Source organism: Festucalex cinctus, chromosome 15, assembly GCF_051991245.1.
Source record: "Festucalex cinctus isolate MCC-2025b chromosome 15, RoL_Fcin_1.0, whole genome shotgun sequence".
NCBI lineage: Eukaryota > Metazoa > Chordata > Actinopteri > Syngnathiformes > Syngnathidae > Festucalex > Festucalex cinctus.
Window position 1 is genome coordinate 10548263 of NC_135425.1, and position 21062 is coordinate 10569324.

The following is a 21062-nucleotide window of genomic DNA, read 5'->3' on the forward strand; positions in this document are numbered from 1 at the left end:
ATAGCTTCCTAGATTTTGTAGGAATGCTATAGCACAAGTGATCATTTCACAATGTATCGGTAGAGATTGATAGAAATTGTTTCATATTGTTTCATATTTACAGTATTTCCTAATTATTGTGAAAAATCATCAGTGTCTTCAAATGAACAAAAGGCATAACAATAAAAATAGAGCTGTCACAAACAAATCTGTTTTAGAATAATAACAAAGAAATGTTTAGACGTAAACTGAGCAAACGTGTTATTAAAATGAGAAGCGTGTGGTTTACAGTAGCCAGGGAAGAAGCTGTCAGATTCAAAAAGGTTGGCGACCTCCGGACTACTGGACAGAACACCGGTATGTTATTGGTGCGCCCCCTTGTGTTTGAATGAACATGGCCAAAGGTTGCTTATCGCTGTGGTTGTACAATGCTGTAGTTTGCAAAGTGCAATGGTAACAATTAAAGACACTACGGTGTCAAATTGTCATTGATAATTAATAGACTGATATTATATACTTTCTAACGTCATTTGAACTTACAGCACTGAAAGAACGACAACAATAAGCATGCTTTATTATTCCATGAATTCAAACATCACAATTATAGCTTTGCAGATGGTTGGTAATGTATATGAAGTGGTGAATTTGAGTTTTTCACTATAAATAAGGAACGTAAGACTCCTGTAGTTTGATAAAATAATAAAACCAACAATACAAACTTTCATATTTCAATAATTTTATTATTTGGTATTACTAAGGTCCTGGGTAAAACATTTTATGTCGTGTCTGTCTCCAAAGAGTCTCTCTAAACACTGATCTAAAATTGTACATATATTACATTAAGTGATACTTCACAAAAAGAAATCCACAAGTATTTCTATCATACAGTCATACACATTTGATTTTAAAACATTTTAAGGCACATGGAAAAAGAGGTGAAATGAACGCAAGAGATTTCAATATTGCCACAAACTGTTCAGTTTGGATGCAATGTAATTGTAAGCAAACATCATTAAGATAGTTGGAAAATAAATTATGTGTGTAATGTGAATGATTAAATATTGTGAAAATATTTGCCCAGGGATCCAGCCACTGAGAGAATTTGAACATTTACACATAAAACAAAATCAAATGTTGACTTAGCAGCATGAGTGATGTAACAAAACCAAGCTGTACTGTATTTCTGTTCGATTTGGTGTGAAGTCGTTCAGAATGTTCCTTCTCATTGGATTTCAAAGAAATGAAAGGTCTTGAGCATGTAAATGCCTGTAGTTCATTCACATCGTATGCATTCTATTATGAGGTCTTATATAATGGCATTGCGTGAGGTCATCCTCTTCTAAAGGCTTCCTGGAGCGCATCCTCTATCTTTGTCTCTTCACTGCAAAACAAGACAACCAAAAGACTTGTTGACAAAAAACAACATTCATTTTTAGTTAACAAAAGCCATCCTTGATTCTATGTGTCAAGTCTGGGGTCATGCCTGGGTTAAGTTTGAGTTTGAGTTCATGACCTGTTAAGTTTGAGGTCAAGTGTCTGTTTTGAACTGATGTAACCATCATCTAGTTTCAACTACTTTTAGGCTATGTGATGCCAATCTTTAATCCTTTAGGTGATGTCTGAACCTATGTGATGTCGTTCTTTAGCCCTTTACTTGCGACAACCAACTAGATCGATTCAGTATCTGTAGGTGCAGTCTGAGAATTGTGTGTGTTTTGTCGGATTATTACCACTGTCCCTCTGTGCAACTCTCTTTGTTTCTCGTCTAATCAAGTTTGTTCCATGCCTCTCGATGTGAATAAATAGTTAAAATCTTATTTGTGTAATTTTTAAGAGAGTGCTGATGTTTTTTCGTGAAATTGTTCAAAACAAAGAAGTCAAACAGAACATGTACCCAAGCCAAACGAGACACAGGTGAAGATTAAAAAACAAAGCACACAAGTAACCATTCACCCCAGAGCTTTGGTACCTCACCTGAACCAAAATTTTCTCTTGTACTCCATCTAACGGTTCCAATCACCTGTGTCCATGTTTGTAGGTATGCCATGTGTTTTAAGTACATGTGTAATGCCCTGTGGGGGAAGCAAAAATGAAAGCGTGCAACCAATTGGATGCCTGCCTCTGCAGTTTTGTCTGGACCCTTCTGATCTTATTCAGTGAGTCTGACATGACAAACTTTGTTCACATCCGTGTTGATATTTAGGTCAGATGTGAATAAAAAGGAACCTGAGAACTGCCACTTTTATAATAAATTCATCTATGGATATAAACTGTAAAATCCTTGCAAAATGACTGTAGATCTAAATAGTGCACATAACATGTCCTTCAATATACCACCCACCCCTGTTGTTTACGTACGCATAGAGTACATTATACGTACATAAACTTTAGTGTCACTACGTACAGTAGAATACATTTGTTTGGTACATTTTATCTGGTGAGTCTGTATTAATTTTGCTCTCCTTGAATGAAAAGGCTTCCCTTACGACCGTAAGCGGCTTTAAGCATATAGTTAATTAATTTCCTTTGAATGTCAGCATTTTCTGTCAATCGCATTTGAGAGATTAGTGATTACCCCAACGTCTTCAGGCTTTCATACTGCCTGGAAATATAGGCCTGACAAACAGCTTCATATAAGCCCGAATGAGGATTTAGTGGTTATGTAAGAGACGTAGTGCAGAAAAACTCCACTCAGGGAACTCGGAATTGAGCTGTCACATGATGAAATCGTTCCAGCTTCAGAGTCAAACTGTCAAGATTTAAGAGGGTGGAAAAACACCCAAAGAGGGAAATCCCCCAAAAGATTTTATGCTTGGAGGAAGGAACACTGTAGGATCCTTCACAGTGTTGCACTTGCCCTACTGGCAATGGCGGTCAAGTTTAGTTGACATACAGTACGCCACAAACTAGAAGCTATACTGGCATACACCACATGAGAAACAGTCAAAAGTAACTAGAAACAATTACGCCGAAAAACATTGAGTTGTTAACTTGTTACAAAATTTGACTTTTGGTTAAGAAATGTTATTGGCTAACTAGCAGACTAGCTTGAGTGGATTTTGTTCGTGTTGGATACTGTTGGCTAGCCTTCCAGCAACACAAATGGAAACAAACAATCACCTATTAATAAATGCCATTTTATACTGGGCTACTGAATGGCTGTTTATGAATTACCGGTAATTGGTTTGACTATATTCAGTACATTCTTTCATAAAGCCTACCAATTAGCTGAAACTAGACATCTTTTATGCATTACATGTTCCTATTTTTTAAAGGGCAAGTTGGATATATCAAAAAACTCAGTAAACAAATTACTTGGAAATCATGACCATCATTGTTATATGTTGTCTGTTTCGTCTTGGAAAGATCTGTTTAATAATGGTAGTTTCATGTAAATCCATTAACCTTTGAAGTTTTGCGCACATATCTACAATGTTATGTTCTACCACATGAAACATGAGACAATGTTTTTAGTGCATTGAACAACGCACATTGACAGAGATCCTGTCTGAAGCCAATAAATCGAAAAAGAAACGTTTTTTTCTGAAAAAACAAACAAACAAACAAACAAACAAACAACAAAGTTCATTTGCGAAATTTTGTTCATATGGTTTAGCCCTAAATTTGCTGTTACTCTTTGACTGCCACACGTTATAAAAACAAAACAAAAAAATCCACAGTGCCAGCAGCTTTTGAGCATTTTAACTCATCTTTCAAGGCAAAAAGAATATTGTTTGCCTTTACTACATATACAATGTGGCTACTAAATGAAAGATCGAATTTCATTCATCGGAATTTTACTAATCATTATTAAACGTCTTTGGCAGTCAAAGAGTTAAGTTTAAGACGATGAGTACATGTTTGTGTTTCCCAAACACTGTAAGATTAACAAAAATGTACATCAATGTAAGTCAGGGGTGGCCAAGTTCGGTCCTTGAGAGCCACTATCCAACCTGTTTTCCATGTCTCCCTCCTTCAGCACAGCTGAGGCTAATAAGCAGCTCATCAGCAAGCTTTGCGGGAGCCTGATAACGATCCTGATCATGAAATAGGTGTGTTAGTGGAGAGAAACATAGAAAACAGCCTGGATAGTGGCTCTCGAGGACCGAACTTGGCCACCCCTGATGTAAGTACTCCCCACAAGTACGTAAGTAAGTACGACCACATATACCAGTGGCTCTCAACCCTGGTCCTCGGGTACCTCTATCCAGCCTGTTTTCCATGTCACACATGTTTCAAACGCTCACCTAATCAGCAAGCTCCGAATGAAGCCTGATAACGATTTTCAGCTGTGTTGGCTGGAGAGAAATGCAAAACAAATTGGATAGGGGTACTCAAGGAAAAAAAAAGTGAGGTCTGGCAACGACTGGTCTGACCTTGTCTCAAAAATATATCTCAAAATCTCATTTATATTACTTCCCTTGCAAAACGTTGGCATAATTATGAATTCGGCCTGTTGTCAACTGAAATAAGGAATAGAGAGCATTGTAAAGCTTAACGAACATAAGTGGAAAAGTCAGGCATGTAAGTTATTGTATTTGCAGGTATTCCATACCAAGTAGACATCCAGTTCAGAGTCTGACTGGCTTCTGCTGAGGGACGGCAGAGGGTCATCCAAAGCAAGTGTTGAACTGGAGGCGCGTCTGTGTTCACTGCAGCATAAAAAAAAAAAAAAAAAAAATGCAGATCAAAACAAGAGCAACTGTAATCATTCTAAAAAGTAAAAGGGCATTTCAGTATTTGAAGGTATTTAGGAGGCTCAAACCATGTGCAGTATGTACTATTTTTTTGTAGAGCAGTGTTCTATTTGTAGTTTTTTCACTACAAAGGGTGCCATTTATATACCTGCTTTCAAGCTGTTCTTCAGTGGATTTAAAAGTTACAGTAGATTTTGGTAGAAGATCTGGTTGCTTGGTCGAACTGCAAACTGATGAAAGAAGACAAAATATCCGTAAAAAACAGTTAAGACATTTGACAAGGAATCATGGATGATTTTTTGTTGTTTTGTTTTTTGAAAATTTGTCATTGGTAGAAAAATGTCGGTGAAGAACCACATGTATGAAATAGGGGTCTTTACCATCTAGGTTGTCCATGCTTTGTGCTTTCTTCATCTCCCACTCCTCCTTTTGAGAAGAAAGTATCTCCTGCGAGGCCGACTTAACAACATAGAAAGAATTCTTCTTCCTCTTGGAGGACATTCCTCTCAAAGCTGTAAAAAAAACAACAGCGTAAGTGTTAAAGAAAAGACAATTATTGATCAAGGCTTTGTGACATGCAGCATGGTAGCAAAACTAACTCACGATGGATGCGTTTGAATACGACAGAGCCCATAAATTTCAGAAATCTGTCTGCATAGAAATTGGGCCTGTGAACTGACACTGTGTCCTGAAAAGCAAACAACAATAAATTCAACACTTCAACACGCAAAAGAAAGGAAATATGCCATGGCACATACCCCATCATGTAAAAGTGATTTCCAGGAGTGTTCCACCTTCTTAATGAACCTGACAATGAAAATTGAGATGTACTCCATAATCCACATAAAAATACCAAACATTATATTGATGGTGTATTCATGAGAGGCACTGTGAACCTGTAGGACTGAAGGATGTCAATAATTCCTAAAAAGATGAGCAAGTTTTCATCTTTATGCTTGGCCGGAATGCCACCAAATCTGAAATTGAACACATTTGAAAAATTAATATGCACAATACAATCAATGTACAATCCACTATATCTATCCTAAATTACATGTGTTTCTACAAACGGAATTCCAAATTGTTTCCTCACGTGTCGTCATCGGCCACTGGATCTGGGTCCTTCACAGTCCCCTGGATGGATTCGAGGGCAGTGGAGTAGAGGACTCTTTGCTTCTTGCTGTCACGTCTGCTCTCTCTGTTTGACGCCTTGTGATTTAAAACGTGGATTCCCAGCAGGAGGCTGTAGTCCATGATCTTGAAGCTCTCTAGAACCTAAGGAGAAGAATGTTTATCAGTTGAATGCTGTGTGTGAGTCTCTTTGTCAGGTTTGCAGCTCTCGTGAAAATGAAGAAAAAATATGTAATGGCAAGCTATTATTTGTTGGTCATCATTAGAGCATTTCCAAAGCGAACTTAACTTTACAAGTTGCTCACTTTGTAAGGTCAGGCAGGAACAGCCGAGCCCATGAACTCATATCAACTAGCTTGAAACATTGCACTGGCTAAAAAGCCATATAATGAAGGAGAGTTCATCAACACATGCAAAAGAGAGCTAGGTTAAAAATAATAATAATAATAATAATAATTAGAGCTGTCAAACGATTAAATTTTTTAATCAGATTAATCACATCTTAGAATTTTGATTAATTATGATTAATCACTGACTTAAAAATGCTTTTTTTCCCCCCAACATATTTTGTCTGCTAAATTTGAAGGGCACTTGTTATGTGTTAATTTTTTCAACATTTAATGTTATGAGGACATCTTCAAAAATTTATATCCACTGCACACACTCATCCTGCTTTTTTCTAATCAATTAATTATTTACATAATTTAAAATGGGAAAAAATGACCTACGGCATATGTAAACATTTATTAAATGCTTTACTTTAATGCATGTAGTTATGTTTATTGCTCAAACTCGAACAGCTACCTTTAATGTAACCATCTGCTGTCGGTTAAAAAGGATCAGCTGCCGTCAAAATTAATAGTGTGATTAAACTGTGGTAATACAATGATTAATGCAATATTTTTTTGTGATTAATTAACTAGTTAATGCTTTAAATTTGACAGCAACAATAATAATAATAATAATAATAATAATAATAATAATAATAATAATAATAATAATGGCCCTGGACTTCCTGTTTGGAATGTTCACCCCGTGCTTGCATGGGTTTTCTTCAGGTACTCCATCTTTGAGCTACATTCCAAAAACATGCAAGCGAGATTCATTGATGACGCTAAATTGTCCATTGTTGTGCATGTTTGGCTGGCGACTATAGTTGAAGTTATGCCCTGCCCCTCGCCCAAGGTCAGCTGGGATAGACTTCAACTTACTGTCAACCCTAATGAAGATATGTATGTATGTATGTGAGCCAGAGTACAATGCAATAAATAAATAATTCATACTGTTCCTCTGTGATGTAATATCAGGCCCAAATTAAGAGGAATTACAGTATTTTGTAACCAGATTCCAAAGTAGAGTTTTGTACACCAAGTCTCAGTCCATCCAGGCACATCATAATGTCACAAAGAAATACTGTACTTGAAAACAAAGACTTCCTTGAGCTGAGAACTGTTACCTAATAGAATGAGGTCAATTTATGGTACAAAGTCCAGCCTGGTCATATGACCAATATGCTTGGATCTACTACCGTGTCTTGGGCCAACATGCAATTTTGAGCTTTTTGCAGCCTTTTGGTCTCCTAGGTGTGATTTTTGTGGCTGTCATATAATTTTGTTAAATTACAGACATTTTAGCAAGAGAGCTTTCATCGGTCTGCTACACTCTGTGCATCTTTAAAAGAAAGATGAAAAAATGGCAGTATTAACAACCTAAAATATGGATAAATTTACAAATACCACATGCAGATGAGTCACTTCCCAGAAGATGTTACTCAACTAATTTTGAAGTAATATTGTATATTAACACGTTTTACCTTAAAATCCCTGTAAAGTGAATACAAAATTTGACATAAAATGGAAAATTGTGTAGTTAACAACTCAAATGCCAAATGTAAATGCTTAAAAAAAAGGAAAAATAATGCATAGAAAAGTAATGTGTGTAAAAAAAAAAAAAGTGAAAAAAGTTTAACGCTTTATTTTCATAATTCATAACTACAAACAAAGTTCTCAGGCTTTGCACGTTTTAGTAATTATCTTTAAACATGTACGATGTCATGCATTTAGTAAAAACGTAAAAAACAATGGCTATAATTTCACTTTACAGGGTCTTTAAACACAGATAACACGAGTTTTGAGCATAACAAGATGTCTCTCTAACTGAGCCTATCCCATTTGACCTCAGGAGAATTAGTGTAATATTTTATTTCTGTGATCCAATTTTAAGTACTGTATTATTAAAACTTTAGCTTTGAGTAACTGTTTCTTTCCAGTTTCCACACATGAAGAACACGCCATATTAACCTGGGAAAAAAAAATAAAAAATGTTACCACACCCGGCAGTCTCTCTGCAAAGTCTTCATCAGGGCGCTGTAGGTCTCCGCATCAAAGCGCAAGCCTTCGTGCATCTCTTGGAAATCCAAGTCTTTGAATGTAGGTGAAGACTTGGCGCGCTCTTTGCGTGAAGCGCGACGTTTGTAGGAGGAGCCCTTCAGGTCATACTTGTAGTGCATCTTGATGGCACGTGGAAGGACGTTGTTCATCACCACCACACGGACAGTGACTCCAACACACTGGATGCAGTAAAGGCCATAGAACTTGGGTAGCAAAGTCCTCGGGTTTTGGTTCAGGTTCTACAGAAGTGAAAGCAAACATTTTATTAATAATTAAAGATGTAACCATGGGTTTGGCCCAAAAAATGCTGATAAGGTACAGGTTATGTGTTAAACTTAACAATAATGGCCCGAACTAACCACCAAACTAAACATTGTTGACACAGTACAAGTGGAATTAAATACTTTGAAAAGGATTTAACATTAATAAGTTTTAAATATGAATTAAACTAAATTTATATTATTTAGCCATCGACAGACAAATAAAATGATGATTATATAATCAATAACCAAGTTAGCAGTTTTTTAGGCGTTATTATTGATCATAACTTGTGCTTGAAGCCGCATGTAAACTATTTTAAAACAAAAGTATGCAAAGCCATTAGAGTATTAGTAAAAGACATCTTCAACCAAAATGTTTACGTTTGTTGTACAGTTGCTTCCTAGTTCCCGAGTTATTGTGTGGAGGACTGATGACATTCATACAAATCAATAACAAATGTGGTTTCTATTTTACAGAAGCGGGCAATCAGGATAATAAATCTTGCTCATTGCCGTGCACCTTCCAATTATATATTTAGAAATAAAAATCACATATGCAGTACTCAAATTTAATGATTGGGTGGATTTTAAAGTTTATGTTTTGAAGTAAATAATGATCTGCTCCCTTACTGTGTTCGGAGGCAGAGTTAGGAATTATGAACTGAGAGGAACATTAATGTTTAGGAAAAGTTGTCACGCCGCCACCGGCGTGACGGCCCATGCTTTTATTTTTGTGTTCATGTTTCCTGTTTTGTTGTGAAATAATGATTCCCCTCTCACCTCAGGTCACTTATCCTTCCTGCTGCTTGCTAATTACCGGTCCCCGCCCATGATTACCACCACCTGCCACAATAAAAGCCACCTGCATTCTCCCCTCCGTTGCCGAAGTGTCACACACACAGTGCATGGAAGCGTCCCACAGTCCTCGAGTCCTTGTTCCCGGTACCTTATTGTCTTGCCTTGTTTTTGTGCCTTGCCTTGTTTTTGTGCCTTGTCTTGTTTTTGTGCCTTGTCCTCCCCAGCGGAGCGCCTTGAGTTACCCCTTTTTGCCTTGAGCCTTTTTCCTCCCTAGCGGAGCGCCTTTTGTTGTCCCCTATACCTTTTGCCTGTTTTTTCCTCCCCAGTGGAGCGTTTTTTGTTCTCCACCTTTTTGCTTCCCCGTTCTCCTCTCAGCTTGAGAGGAGACGCTGGTTGGCCGGAAATAAACCTGCTGCCTTGGTGGCTTACCTTATCCTGCGTCTGGGTCCTACCTCTCCTCGCCGTGACAGTACACTTCGGCCAGCATGGACCCAGCGGGAGTGTCCAACTTGGAGACCTGGCAGAGGCTTGAAGACATCGCCCGAGTCATTGCAGAGATAAAAGAGTTGATGGCTTTGGACCGTGGCGACTGGGGTGAAGGGTCGGACTGGCCTCAGAACCCCGAACCTCGTCTGCTGCAGCCTCTCGCCCCTGAACCTCGTCTGCTGGAGCCTCTCGCCCCTGAACCTCGTCTGTTGCAGCTTCTCGCCCCTGAACCTCGTCTGCTGCAGCCTCTCGCCCCTGAACCTCGTCTGCTGCAGCCTCTCGCCCCTGAACCTCGTTTGCTACAGCCTCTCGCTCCGGAACCTTGTCTACTGCCGCCGCAGCCCCTGGCCGCTTCGCCTGTGCCGCTGCCGCCGCAGCCCCTGGCCGCTTCGCTTGTGCCGCTGCCGCCGCAGCCCCTGGCCGCTTCGCCTGTGCCGCTGCCGCCGCAGCCCCTGGCCGCTTCGCCTGTGCCGCTGCCGCCGCAGCCCCTGGCCGCTTCGCCTGTGCCGCTGCCGCCGCAGCCCCTGGCCGCTTCGCCTGTGCCGCTGCCGCCGCAGCCCCTGGCCGCTTCGCCTGTGCCGCTGCCGCCGCAGCCCCTGGCCGCTTCGCCTGGGCCGCTGCCACCGCAGCCCCTGGCCGCTTCGCCTGGGCCGCTGCCGCCGCAGTCCCTGGCCGCTTCGCCTGGGCCGCTGCCGCCGCAGTCCCTGGCCGCTTCGCCTGGGCCGCTACTTCCTGTTCCTCGTCAGGCGGCGCATGGATTGCGGCCGCCACCTCCTGTTCCTCGTCAGGCGGCGCATGGATTGCGGCCGCCACCTCCTGTTCCTCGTCAGGCGGCGCATGGATTGCGGCCGCCACCTCCTGTTCCTCGTCAGGCGGCGCATGGATTGCGGCCGCCACCTCCTGTTCCTCGTCAGGCGGCGCATGGATTGCGGCCGCCACCTCCTGTTCCTCGTCAGGCGGCGCATGGATTGCGGTCGCCACCTCCTGTTCCTCGTCAGGCGGCGCATGGATTGCGGTCGCCACCTCCTGTTCCTCGTCAGGCGGCGCATGGATTGCGGTCGCCACCTCCTGTTCCTCGTCAGGCGGCGCATGGATTGCGGCCGCCACCTCCGGTTCCTCGATCGGCGGCGCCCAGCCAGCGGCCGCCTCCTCTTGCACCAGTTCCGGCAGCGCCCGGCCAGCGGCCGCCATCACCTGCACCAGTTCCGGCGGCGCCCGGCCAGCGGCCGCCTCCTGCTCCTCATCTGGCGGCGAACACCCCGCCGCCACCTCTGCTCCTTGTCGGGCGTCGAGGACGCCCTCCTGACTGGCCCCGCTGGGACTCTCTCGTCGGGCTTCGCGGACGCCCTCCTGAACTGCTTTTTGTCTGGGACGGATGGGTGGGCCGTGTTCCCACCTCCGTGCCCCCTTCCGCCCGCCCTTGTTTTTGTGACTTTTTGATGTTGAAGGGCCGTCAGGAGCCGGCCCTTGAGGGGGGGGTACTGTCACGCCGCCACCGGCGTGACGGCCCATGCTTTTATTTTTGTGTTCATGTTTCCTGTTTTGTTGTGAAATAATGATTCCCCTCTCACCTCAGGTCACTTATCCTTCCTGCTGCTTGCTAATTACCGGTCCCCGCCCATGATTACCACCACCTGCCACAATAAAAGCCACCTGCATTCTCCCCTCCGTTGCCGAAGTGTCACACACACAGTGCATGGAAGCGTCCCACAGTCCTCGAGTCCTTGTTCCCGGTACCTTATTGTCTTGCCTTGTTTTTGTGCCTTGCCTTGTTTTTGTGCCTTGTCTTGTTTTTGTGCCTTGTCCTCCCCAGCGGAGCGCCTTGAGTTACCCCTTTTTGCCTTGAGCCTTTTTCCTCCCTAGCGGAGCGCCTTTTGTTGTCCCCTATACCTTTTGCCTGTTTTTTCCTCCCCAGTGGAGCGTTTTTTGTTCTCCACCTTTTTGCTTCCCCGTTCTCCTCTCAGCTTGAGAGGAGACGCTGGTTGGCCGGAAATAAACCTGCTGCCTTGGTGGCTTACCTTATCCTGCGTCTGGGTCCTACCTCTCCTCGCCGTGACAAAAGTAAAACTAAATGCTCTATTTTGACTTCTGATCTAGGTGTAGTCTAGCTGTGGCATTTCTTTCCATATGATCAGAATTCTTGTCCACCCACCACCTCTTTTTGACATGCAATATTTGAGTATCTCTCTATTCCAGCTTCGAGAATCAAACTGTATGCTTCCAATTGGCTAACGTTCAACTCCCGATCCTTAATTATCATAGTGAACAAATTGTTGCTGTTATCACATTTTGTTTCTAATCTGTCTATGCCCCATTACTATTTACTAAGGGTGTCACGATTTCGATTTTTTATCGAAATCGATCGAAATTACGTCACGATTTCGAGCATCGAAATAGAAGAGAGGACACACGATTCGATACACGGATACACAATAGCGTCGCGCTGGCACAGTCGTCCAATCGGAGTGTCGCGCTGGCACAGTCGTCCAATCGGAGTGTCGCGCTGGCACAGTCCTCCAATCAGAGTGTCGCGCTGGCGCATTCAAACTGAAGTACCATTATACGGGCACCAGCCGACACAAACACACACATACATACTAGGGGAGCGGAGCCGGCGGCGGGCCCGAGCCGCCAGCCGTAACAACGGGAAACACGACAAACATGACGGGACATTTACGCAGGCATCACAAAGATTTAGATTTATCAAATTCAACTAGAAGTGGGAAAACAACGGTCCAACCAACTATTTCATCCTCATTTACAGTGAAACTTCCACACACTTCAGCTCGCGCGAAACGCCAGATCCATAGGTCTATTTATAGCAGCAGACCTGCAGCCTTGGAAAACGCTGGATTCAAACATTTAATTAGTGTACTTGAACCACGCTACAGTATGCCCAGCAACTGTAAATGTTGGGATATAGTTTGTTCAGGCTGTATTTGTTCCATGACTTTGGATACAATATATTTTTTGTTGTTGTTGCACATTGCACATTATTTTAAGAGGAACGCACAGCACACTGTTGTAACCAAAAACAGTCAATAGATGGCAGGCACCCACTGTGACTTTTTGTTTTTGTTTTTTTATTTTTTATTTTACACTTCAGTAAGAACAAGACGGTTAACTTTATATTGTAAATAAATTCTTTGAATTTGATCATTCCTGCCTAATGTCAATTATCATATATTACATAAATTTACACAAAAATAATATGGAAATTGCATCACCTATATGTAGCCGATCTTTTGAAATAAGATTTACTGTACAATGAATAGAACCAATGATCATAGACTAGCCTTAGCCTACAGAAGCATATGCCTCTGTGTTATAAAGTGGGGGAGCGGAAAAAAAAAAAAAAATCGAAAAAAAAATCGAATCGTGACCCCAAAATCGAAATTTAAATCGAATCGTGGAGTTGGCGAATCGTGACACCCCTACTATTTACATGTGTACTGTCACTATTTATTTATTTATTTATTTATTTATTTATTTATTTATTTATTTAGTTAGTTATTTATTTATTCATTTATTTATTTATTTATCTTAGATCCCCTTGCTTCCTTCCGCTATACTGTCTGCACTGTTATCTATCTATCTATCTATCTATCTATCTATCTATCTATCTATCTATCTATCTATCTTTCTGGTATCTATTTATTATTCTATTATATAAATAAAAATGACTTGACTTGACTATTCTATTATTCTATCAAGATACAGATAGTTGTCTAGCTGTTAGACCCAGAAAACGTCAGAAACTTGAATCTGTTTGTAACCCACCTTTCCCTAGCTTCCGGAAACAAGAAGAAGAGGGGTTAAAAAAAATTATCTGCCTAGCAAGCTAGCAACTTGCTATCTGGCTATTTATCTATCTGCTCATAATACATGGAAGGATCGAACAGTGAAATGATATAACTGTATTCACCATGTAGTAGCCAGGAAGCAGCTTTTGCAGAAACTCTGCCTCTTTCAGTTGCACAGTCTTGATTATGAACTCATCATCACTGGTTAGGTAGAACCAGGAACTGCTGGCACCAGGGTTGGACAGCTCGATGAGAGGCTCATTACAGATGGAGTACTGAAAATGACAAGGATACTGTAGCTTTATCTCGACACACTGGTTGGTGACCCCTGATCTAGACATCTTTTAAGGGGCTTTAAATCACCACACCCCTAAAAATAACACCGGTGATAGTAGCAATTACAGCATAATGCACTATTCAATGTTTTACCACTTTGGAACTTGTATGCTCAGTAATTTACCATTAAGAAAGATTCATCTCTGGATTAGGGTACTGCAATTAATCCAGTTGAGTATTGAAACTTACTAGATAGTCGTCTGGTTTGATGCCAAAGAGTTCCCGAAAGTAGCGGAATGCCAGTGGTGCATATGTTTTTAGACGGAAGTCGGGATAGTGATGTGCTGGAGTCATGTTGCTGCCTTCACTGCATGAGAACAAACAAAATGGAATCGTAAATGAGCTGTCTGCTGAGGTTAGACAGAGCAGTTGGTTTTCCTAAAAGATTCATGTTGCATTTGGGTTTTCCAAATGTCATTTTCAAGACGTAAACAAAAGAAGATGAAAACAAAACACTCTGAGATTGTGATACAAAGAGCTTCACAAAGATAACAATAATCCCGTTTGATTTAGAGGTGTGTCCAATGTTTTGGTATTTTCACATAGCCACATAAGAGAAACACTACAAATAGCTTTCACTATGGTGCAACAAATAAAAAGTAAAAAAAAAAAACTTAAATACTGATGTACTGACAATGTAAACCAAAAATATTTCCTGAGGTTACACTTATGACATTCAGCATCATTCTTTAAACAATATATTTTGTATTTTCATTGGATTGTACAGATTGGGTAACCATTTCTGGGTCCAGTGAGTGATTAATTCAAATAAACACACATATGAATTATTCCTCGTCTAATTGCTATAAGAGATAGAAGTACCTTGGCAGGAAGACAGTGTCCACTACAGAGAAATCCTGCATGAGAACATCTCTATCGGGTTTGGAGCTAAGGTTTCCCACAGCATAACCGATGGCCAGCTGAATGGCGCCTTTCAGGGAAGCTGGTGTTGGCTGAATGAAGAGAAAAACAGAACAATGCTAGAACGTATACAATGTACTAGGGATGTAACGATATGGCCAATATCGTGATATTGTGGTATTAAAACTGCCACAATATCGGCATCGTCATGTTCACGATATTTAAAGGGAACACATCTGTTAAAAAAAGTCAGGTTGATTTCCATTTGTGCAATTCTAGCACCCTCTAGTGGCTAGTTTATTAGTGCAATTTAATTTTCATTATGGATGTTTTGGCCTTCTATGTTTAAAATCTATGCTAACTGTCAGATGAAGGAGAACCTAATTTGCTTGTGAAGCGATCAATGTGTGCTTGCATTAGAGAGTAAGTGCCTCAACATTGTTATTAGAGATTGTAGGTGCTTTATATGCGTTGCTGTTATGTACAAAAGCACAATATTGTGCTTTTTTTAGTGTGAGCTCCTTTTATTTTTTTATTTTTTTTATTTTTTTTTACAATATTGTGATCTTTTTTAAATATCGGCAACCCCCCCACAATATCGTGATAATTATCGTATTGTGACCTTCATATCGTGATAATATCGTATCGTGATGTTTGGATATCGTTACATCCCTACTATGTACTACAGCCTAGCACTAAAGTTGGAAATCTTGACAAATTGTCAAAATAAACAAATTAATTTGAAAGCATATCAAGATAATTTAAATATTCTGGTTTTATTAAAATGTATAATTATAAGTACTGTATATAAAAAAGGAGCATACTTTTTCCCATTCAGCAAAATATAATGTAGAATCTTTTTGAAAATATCGCAACCATTAAAAGCATAAAAAACGACACTCAATATGAAACAATTCAAAATGATTTCCATTTCATATATTTTGGACTAAATTGTGTTTTATTCAGGAAATATTTCTATATATATTTGTCATGATCATATCTTTTGCCCATGTTTGAAGAGATACTGCAGATATCTGTATCCTGTGTTTACTAGTTTTTAAATTGGGTTTGACGAGCTGTGAAGTTAGCTGACACATTCTTCTATATCTTTCATCAAGAATAAATACGAGGATCATGCACTTACCTTTTTGTGATCTTTTGCCACTTTGGAGGCAAGGCTTCTTTTCCCTGAACTGATAATGCTGCTGGACGACATCTTTCAAAGAGACAGAACTTGACAAGGGGGAAGTCAGGATTGGGCACAGCACACCAGGTTCCCCTTTTACCGTCAATCACGCCTCAACTGGATATTACCGGAACTGCATTTTGCAGGTAAATCGCTCCTGTAGAAAGATGAAGAGTCACACAGTGTAGAATAGTCTCAGTCCAGTTCTCTTTATGCACTGTTCTTTACCCTATACACCTTACAGAATTGTGCAAAGCTTTCGGTCCAGGCTCTGAGGGTCCTTCAATGTTTGTGTGTGTCTTTAGCTCAAGAATCCGTCACAAAACTCTTGATCCCAGTTAAGAAGGATTGGCAGAAAAATGTTGCTTACCCAATCCGCCTGTTTTGTAAGAGGAAACAGAATGTTTAGATAACATAATCAGGCATCATTTCAGAGGCAAGAACATACAGTAAAGTGGCAGCAACAAATACATATTCTGATTAAATGTCCTACTAAAGGATAAGTAGTGACTTCATAAGATTTGATTATGTAGCCTACTCTTGTAAGAGTCATCTCCAGTACTAGTTCTTGCTAGTTATGCTGTAAGAGCATAGATAGAATAATCATAAGAAAAATTCAGCAATAGAATTTTATATCCAACTCAATGGTGAAATATAAAGTTTTATGTGCACCCCGCTATCAAATAATTGTGAATCCTGAAAAACATAGTACCTGACCTATATATACAAAAATTAGACATATGGTTTAGTGAATCATAATTTGCCATAAGAATGCTCTACTTTTCAATACTTTCAAAAACTTCATAAAATGTGTTCATAAACATTTTTTTATTTATTTAACCCAACATTAAGTCAATTTGTGACTATTGGTGAAGAGGAAATGGTGGTTGCAGATAAACATAGATGTTGATAAATAAGTAGCAATACAGGAAACCTAAAAAAAAAAAAAAAAAAAAAGAAGCTATATTTCTCATGAGCAGGAAGTCGCAGCAACCAGAGTGAGAAAACAACTATTAGCTAATGAGAAGTGAACAAAAACAGGGAGCTACAGGAAAACAGAAAAAAAGACAACTGGTGAAGGCAAGTAACGGTAAAAATGTGATTGACTGCCACAGGTGGGCATGACTGATGAAATCAAATGAAGTTCATGAGACGATAAGCACGTGCATGATCACAGAGGAGCAGAACCACAGTTGCAAAAGTGCAATTTCTTGAGAAATTGCGTGGGGATGCTGAAAGCTGAATGCTAATAGCTGAATGCTAAGCTGAATGCTTATGAAGTAAATTGAAAGATAAATTATGTGAAAATTATGTAATCTTAATTGAAGTTGAGCGATAAATTAATAAAAACAAAACTTGAACTGCTATCTGTCTAAAGTGGGATTTAATAATTTCAGTGATTTTATAATCAATTCCTGATCTGATGGACTGAAAAATCTTTAATGTCTTTAAAATCTTTAAAGTGGGCGTAGAAAGTGGGACTTGGAAAAAGTTCAGTGTCACTCCCATTGAAAATGAATGGGGAAAAGTTGATATTTAACGTTAATTGTGTGAGTACTGTAAGTAATGTGGAATCAGATGATATATATATATATATATATGATATATATATATATATATATATATATATATATATATATATATATATATATATATATATATATATATATATTTATAGAGAGAGAGAGAGAGAGAGTAGGGGTGGCATGATACGGGTAAACCGCGATTCGATACTGTGACGATATCTGGCTCACGATATCGATAATATCATGACACACGATATCTACGATTTTTGACATATTGTCAAAAAAAATGTAACAATATATCACGATATGTGACTGAAAAAGCCAACAAATGCCCATAAAAAGGAAAATGTCTAATTATGCATTTATTCAATGCCAAAACTTTGTACAATGTACAAAGTTCTGCATAGTGCCTCACTGCCTCTGAGCCTTTTAACTGTAAACGTTGTAAAGTGAGACAAATTAAAGTGCATAAACATTTGTAACATAACATTGCACAACTGAACACATTGTATCGATATCTACCGTCAGTGTATCGATAATTTATTGCCACAGAGAGCGCAACAATATTAATTTTTTTCTCCCACCCCTAATATATATATATATATATATATATATATATATATATATATATATATATATATATATATATATATATGAATATATGAATCACATATGTGGGATGCTTTCAGCAATCTCACAATTAAACAGCCAAAAAAAATGCTGTGTCTTAAAGCATTTAAGACACAGTCCCAGTTATATTTCAGTGGAACTGTGAAAATAAGACTGCATTCCTTTTTAAATAACTTGCTATTATGAGCATGATCAATATCAAATAATTATCATTCAACCGCACATTTTCAAAACAGTAAGAGTTCATCTTCACCAAAATCATGATTGTCTGTCATGAGTGAACAAACTATGGGGACTTGTATTTTCAGGATGTAGTATTATAGTCTGACTTGAGGTAAACAAAACTGTTTCCTGGAGGTCATTAGAGAGTTCTTTTCACATGGGTGGGTCACTTACAGGGTGAATATTGTTTGTACAGATTAGCAGCATACGACAGTGAATTGCCTCAATGTCTTGTGACAATTCGTTTTTAGTTTCCTTGTAGCAAACATAAGCTGACTAGACTGACACAATAACAACGGGTATGTTTAAAACAATAACAAAAAAAAAACACGAAGTTAATAGTAAGGGCCTGAGTGTGATCTGATTAGTGAAAGGAATTTGTGGATATGTTACAAAAATAAAGTTCTTATGTGGCTGATAACTGTTTCATATGTGTTAATAAGATTTGTTTCAAGTTGATGATTGTTTATAAACATTTATTTGAAGTAAATCATTTCAAATGCAACCTATTTTCACAATGTTTCTATAAAAGGACTGTAATTTGCATAAATTATGTTGGTTACCACCACACCTTAACCCACAAACAACTTTAAAATGACGACATGTTTTATTTTTATAACTTTTTAGGCATATTCGACATATTTCCAGTGTTATTTGCGAAGATTTTATGGGGTGAGGAATGGGGGTGGCATGATACTGTCCCATTAAATAAACACAACAAATAAATAAAATACTTTTATGTTCCATCAACCTGTACATTTCTACATCATTTGTTCATCTTTGTCAGCAACTGGAACTTAGACTTAGACTTAGACTTAGACTTGACTTTATTGATCCCTTTGGGATGGCTCCCTCTGGGAAATTTACATGTCCAGCAGCAATAAGAACAGATCATAAAATAAAAAATAATTTAATCAATCAATAAATAAGGTTATTACACCAGTGATTGAATTAATAAAAATAAAAATAAAAATAAAAATAAAAATAAAAATAAAAATAAAAATAAAAATAAAAATAAAATTAAAAATTAAAAATTAAAAATTAAAAATTAAAAATTAAAAATTAAAAATAAAATATAAATATAAATAAATATAAATAAATATAAAATAAAATAAAAAAAACGTTACCTCACCTCACTTTGAAAAAAAAAGAAAAAAAAAAGAGTTGGAACCATGATCCATGCACTGAATTTCAGGAAAATAAACAACTATCTGGTCCACCATCTGTCATGTTTTGGTTCTGTTTAGGGTGGGTTTTTGCTTTGTTTTTTGTTGGGTTTGTAGTTTGTCATGTTTATGTTCTGACTTCCTGGTTTTCCCTAGTCTCGTTTAGCCTTTCCATGTCCACCTGTGTGTACCTGCCCGTCCTCATGTGCCAACCAATCAGCACCCCCTTCCATTTGTGTCTTGCCCAGCTGTGTCTCGTCGTGTGTAATTAGTGTGTGTATTTAGTTACTGGTTTTCGTGTCAGTGTTTGCCGGTTCATTATTCTTGTTTCCCCACGTTCATGTTGCCAGTGTTTTCGTCTGTTCCTGTATAGTTTTCCCTCTGGTATTTTTTGTATTCGTTGTCTTCAAGCCCTGTTTGCTACTTTGGTTTTTGTTGGATTAAATTTACTTCTTTTTCCGCACCTCTGCCTCGTTCGCCTCCTGCATTTGGGTCCACCACCACGCTTCCTAGATCACGACACCATCTGTGACTAATTTTATGACTTCCTGAAATTCTCACATGAACATTTTTTTAAGAAAAATCAAAACATATGTGCAGTAATGACATTCTATTGTACAGTGGATGTTGAGTACAACTGTATTTACAGTATTTAATGTACCTGTAAGTTCTTAACTGTTTTGTTTGATAAGCAGGCTATCAGATTGCTGATAACCTGCTTCTTATGATGTTGGTGACAGACAGTGGCGTTTATTTCCTCTTGCCACACTACCGTCAAATTATCTTCCGTATGGCTGACAGCCAATGATGATCATTTCTGACAGGAATTGCAACAACAATCTTAAGTAGAAGTGTCTCCTCAAATGAAGTAAAAGGTCTCCTGAATGCTGTCTTACCTCAAGAGGCATGTTTTCATGAAGAAAGTCAGAGAATGTCAGACGATGCAAACTCTGCAGCAGGCTGTCTGTGGTGAGAAGCCAAACACAGCAATAACTTCCTCATCACTTCCTCCCCCTCGCTCTTTTTCTCTTTCTCCACCTACCTGTTGTACTTCAGGGGCCAGACTATAGGTGTCGGCCAAACATTTCACAGCCTTCTCTCAAGCTCCGGATTTAGTTTCCATCCATTTTCTGTAGCGCTGATCCTATTCAGTGTCTTGTAAAACTCACAGTACAGTGTATAGAACTCCCTGAATCACCGGACTAACACGTAGAGACACACAACCACGCACACTCACCTTCCCTCATGCAAGCAATTAGTCTTTAATGATCCTAACAAACATGTTTTTTGGAATGTGGGAGGAATCTGTAAGACAAAAACACTCACAATAAAGTCCAAGTAGACATAGATTCAGACTTGGAAACTTCAGATATGAGGCATCATTGCTCAGCACTCGCTCAGTGTTTTATACAACCATCAATTTTTCTGCAGGACTTGTCCAAGGGTCACCAGCTGACTGTGGGCAAGAGGCCAATTCACTCTGGACTGGGCACGTGCTAATTTGCAAGCCACGTATAAGACAATAGGAAAACCATTCGCACTCAATGTTTGGGCATTTTTGAAGGATTTACCATTGTGTATGTATGCGTGT

At 39.2% G+C, this 21062-nt stretch overlaps 1 protein-coding gene across 1 annotated transcript; it reads right to left on the minus strand.

The window, feature by feature from the left end:
• Positions 1 to 698: 698 nt before the first annotated feature.
• Positions 699 to 20459, minus strand: pip5k1ba (phosphatidylinositol-4-phosphate 5-kinase, type I, beta a). Its single transcript, XM_077497930.1, has 15 exons — positions 20368 to 20459; positions 15886 to 16306; positions 14703 to 14833; positions 14070 to 14187; positions 13667 to 13819; positions 8140 to 8436; positions 5770 to 5951; positions 5573 to 5653; positions 5435 to 5483; positions 5280 to 5364; positions 5057 to 5188; positions 4825 to 4906; positions 4535 to 4631; positions 1954 to 2051; positions 699 to 1360 (listed from the first exon to the last, which is right to left on the minus strand). The coding sequence occupies exons 2-14, from the start codon at positions 15955 to 15957 to the stop codon at positions 1983 to 1985; spliced, it is 1548 nt and encodes a 515-aa protein (XP_077354056.1). The 5' UTR covers positions 15958 to 16306; positions 20368 to 20459; the 3' UTR covers positions 699 to 1360; positions 1954 to 1982.
• Between the last annotated feature and the right edge of the window lie 603 nt (positions 20460 to 21062).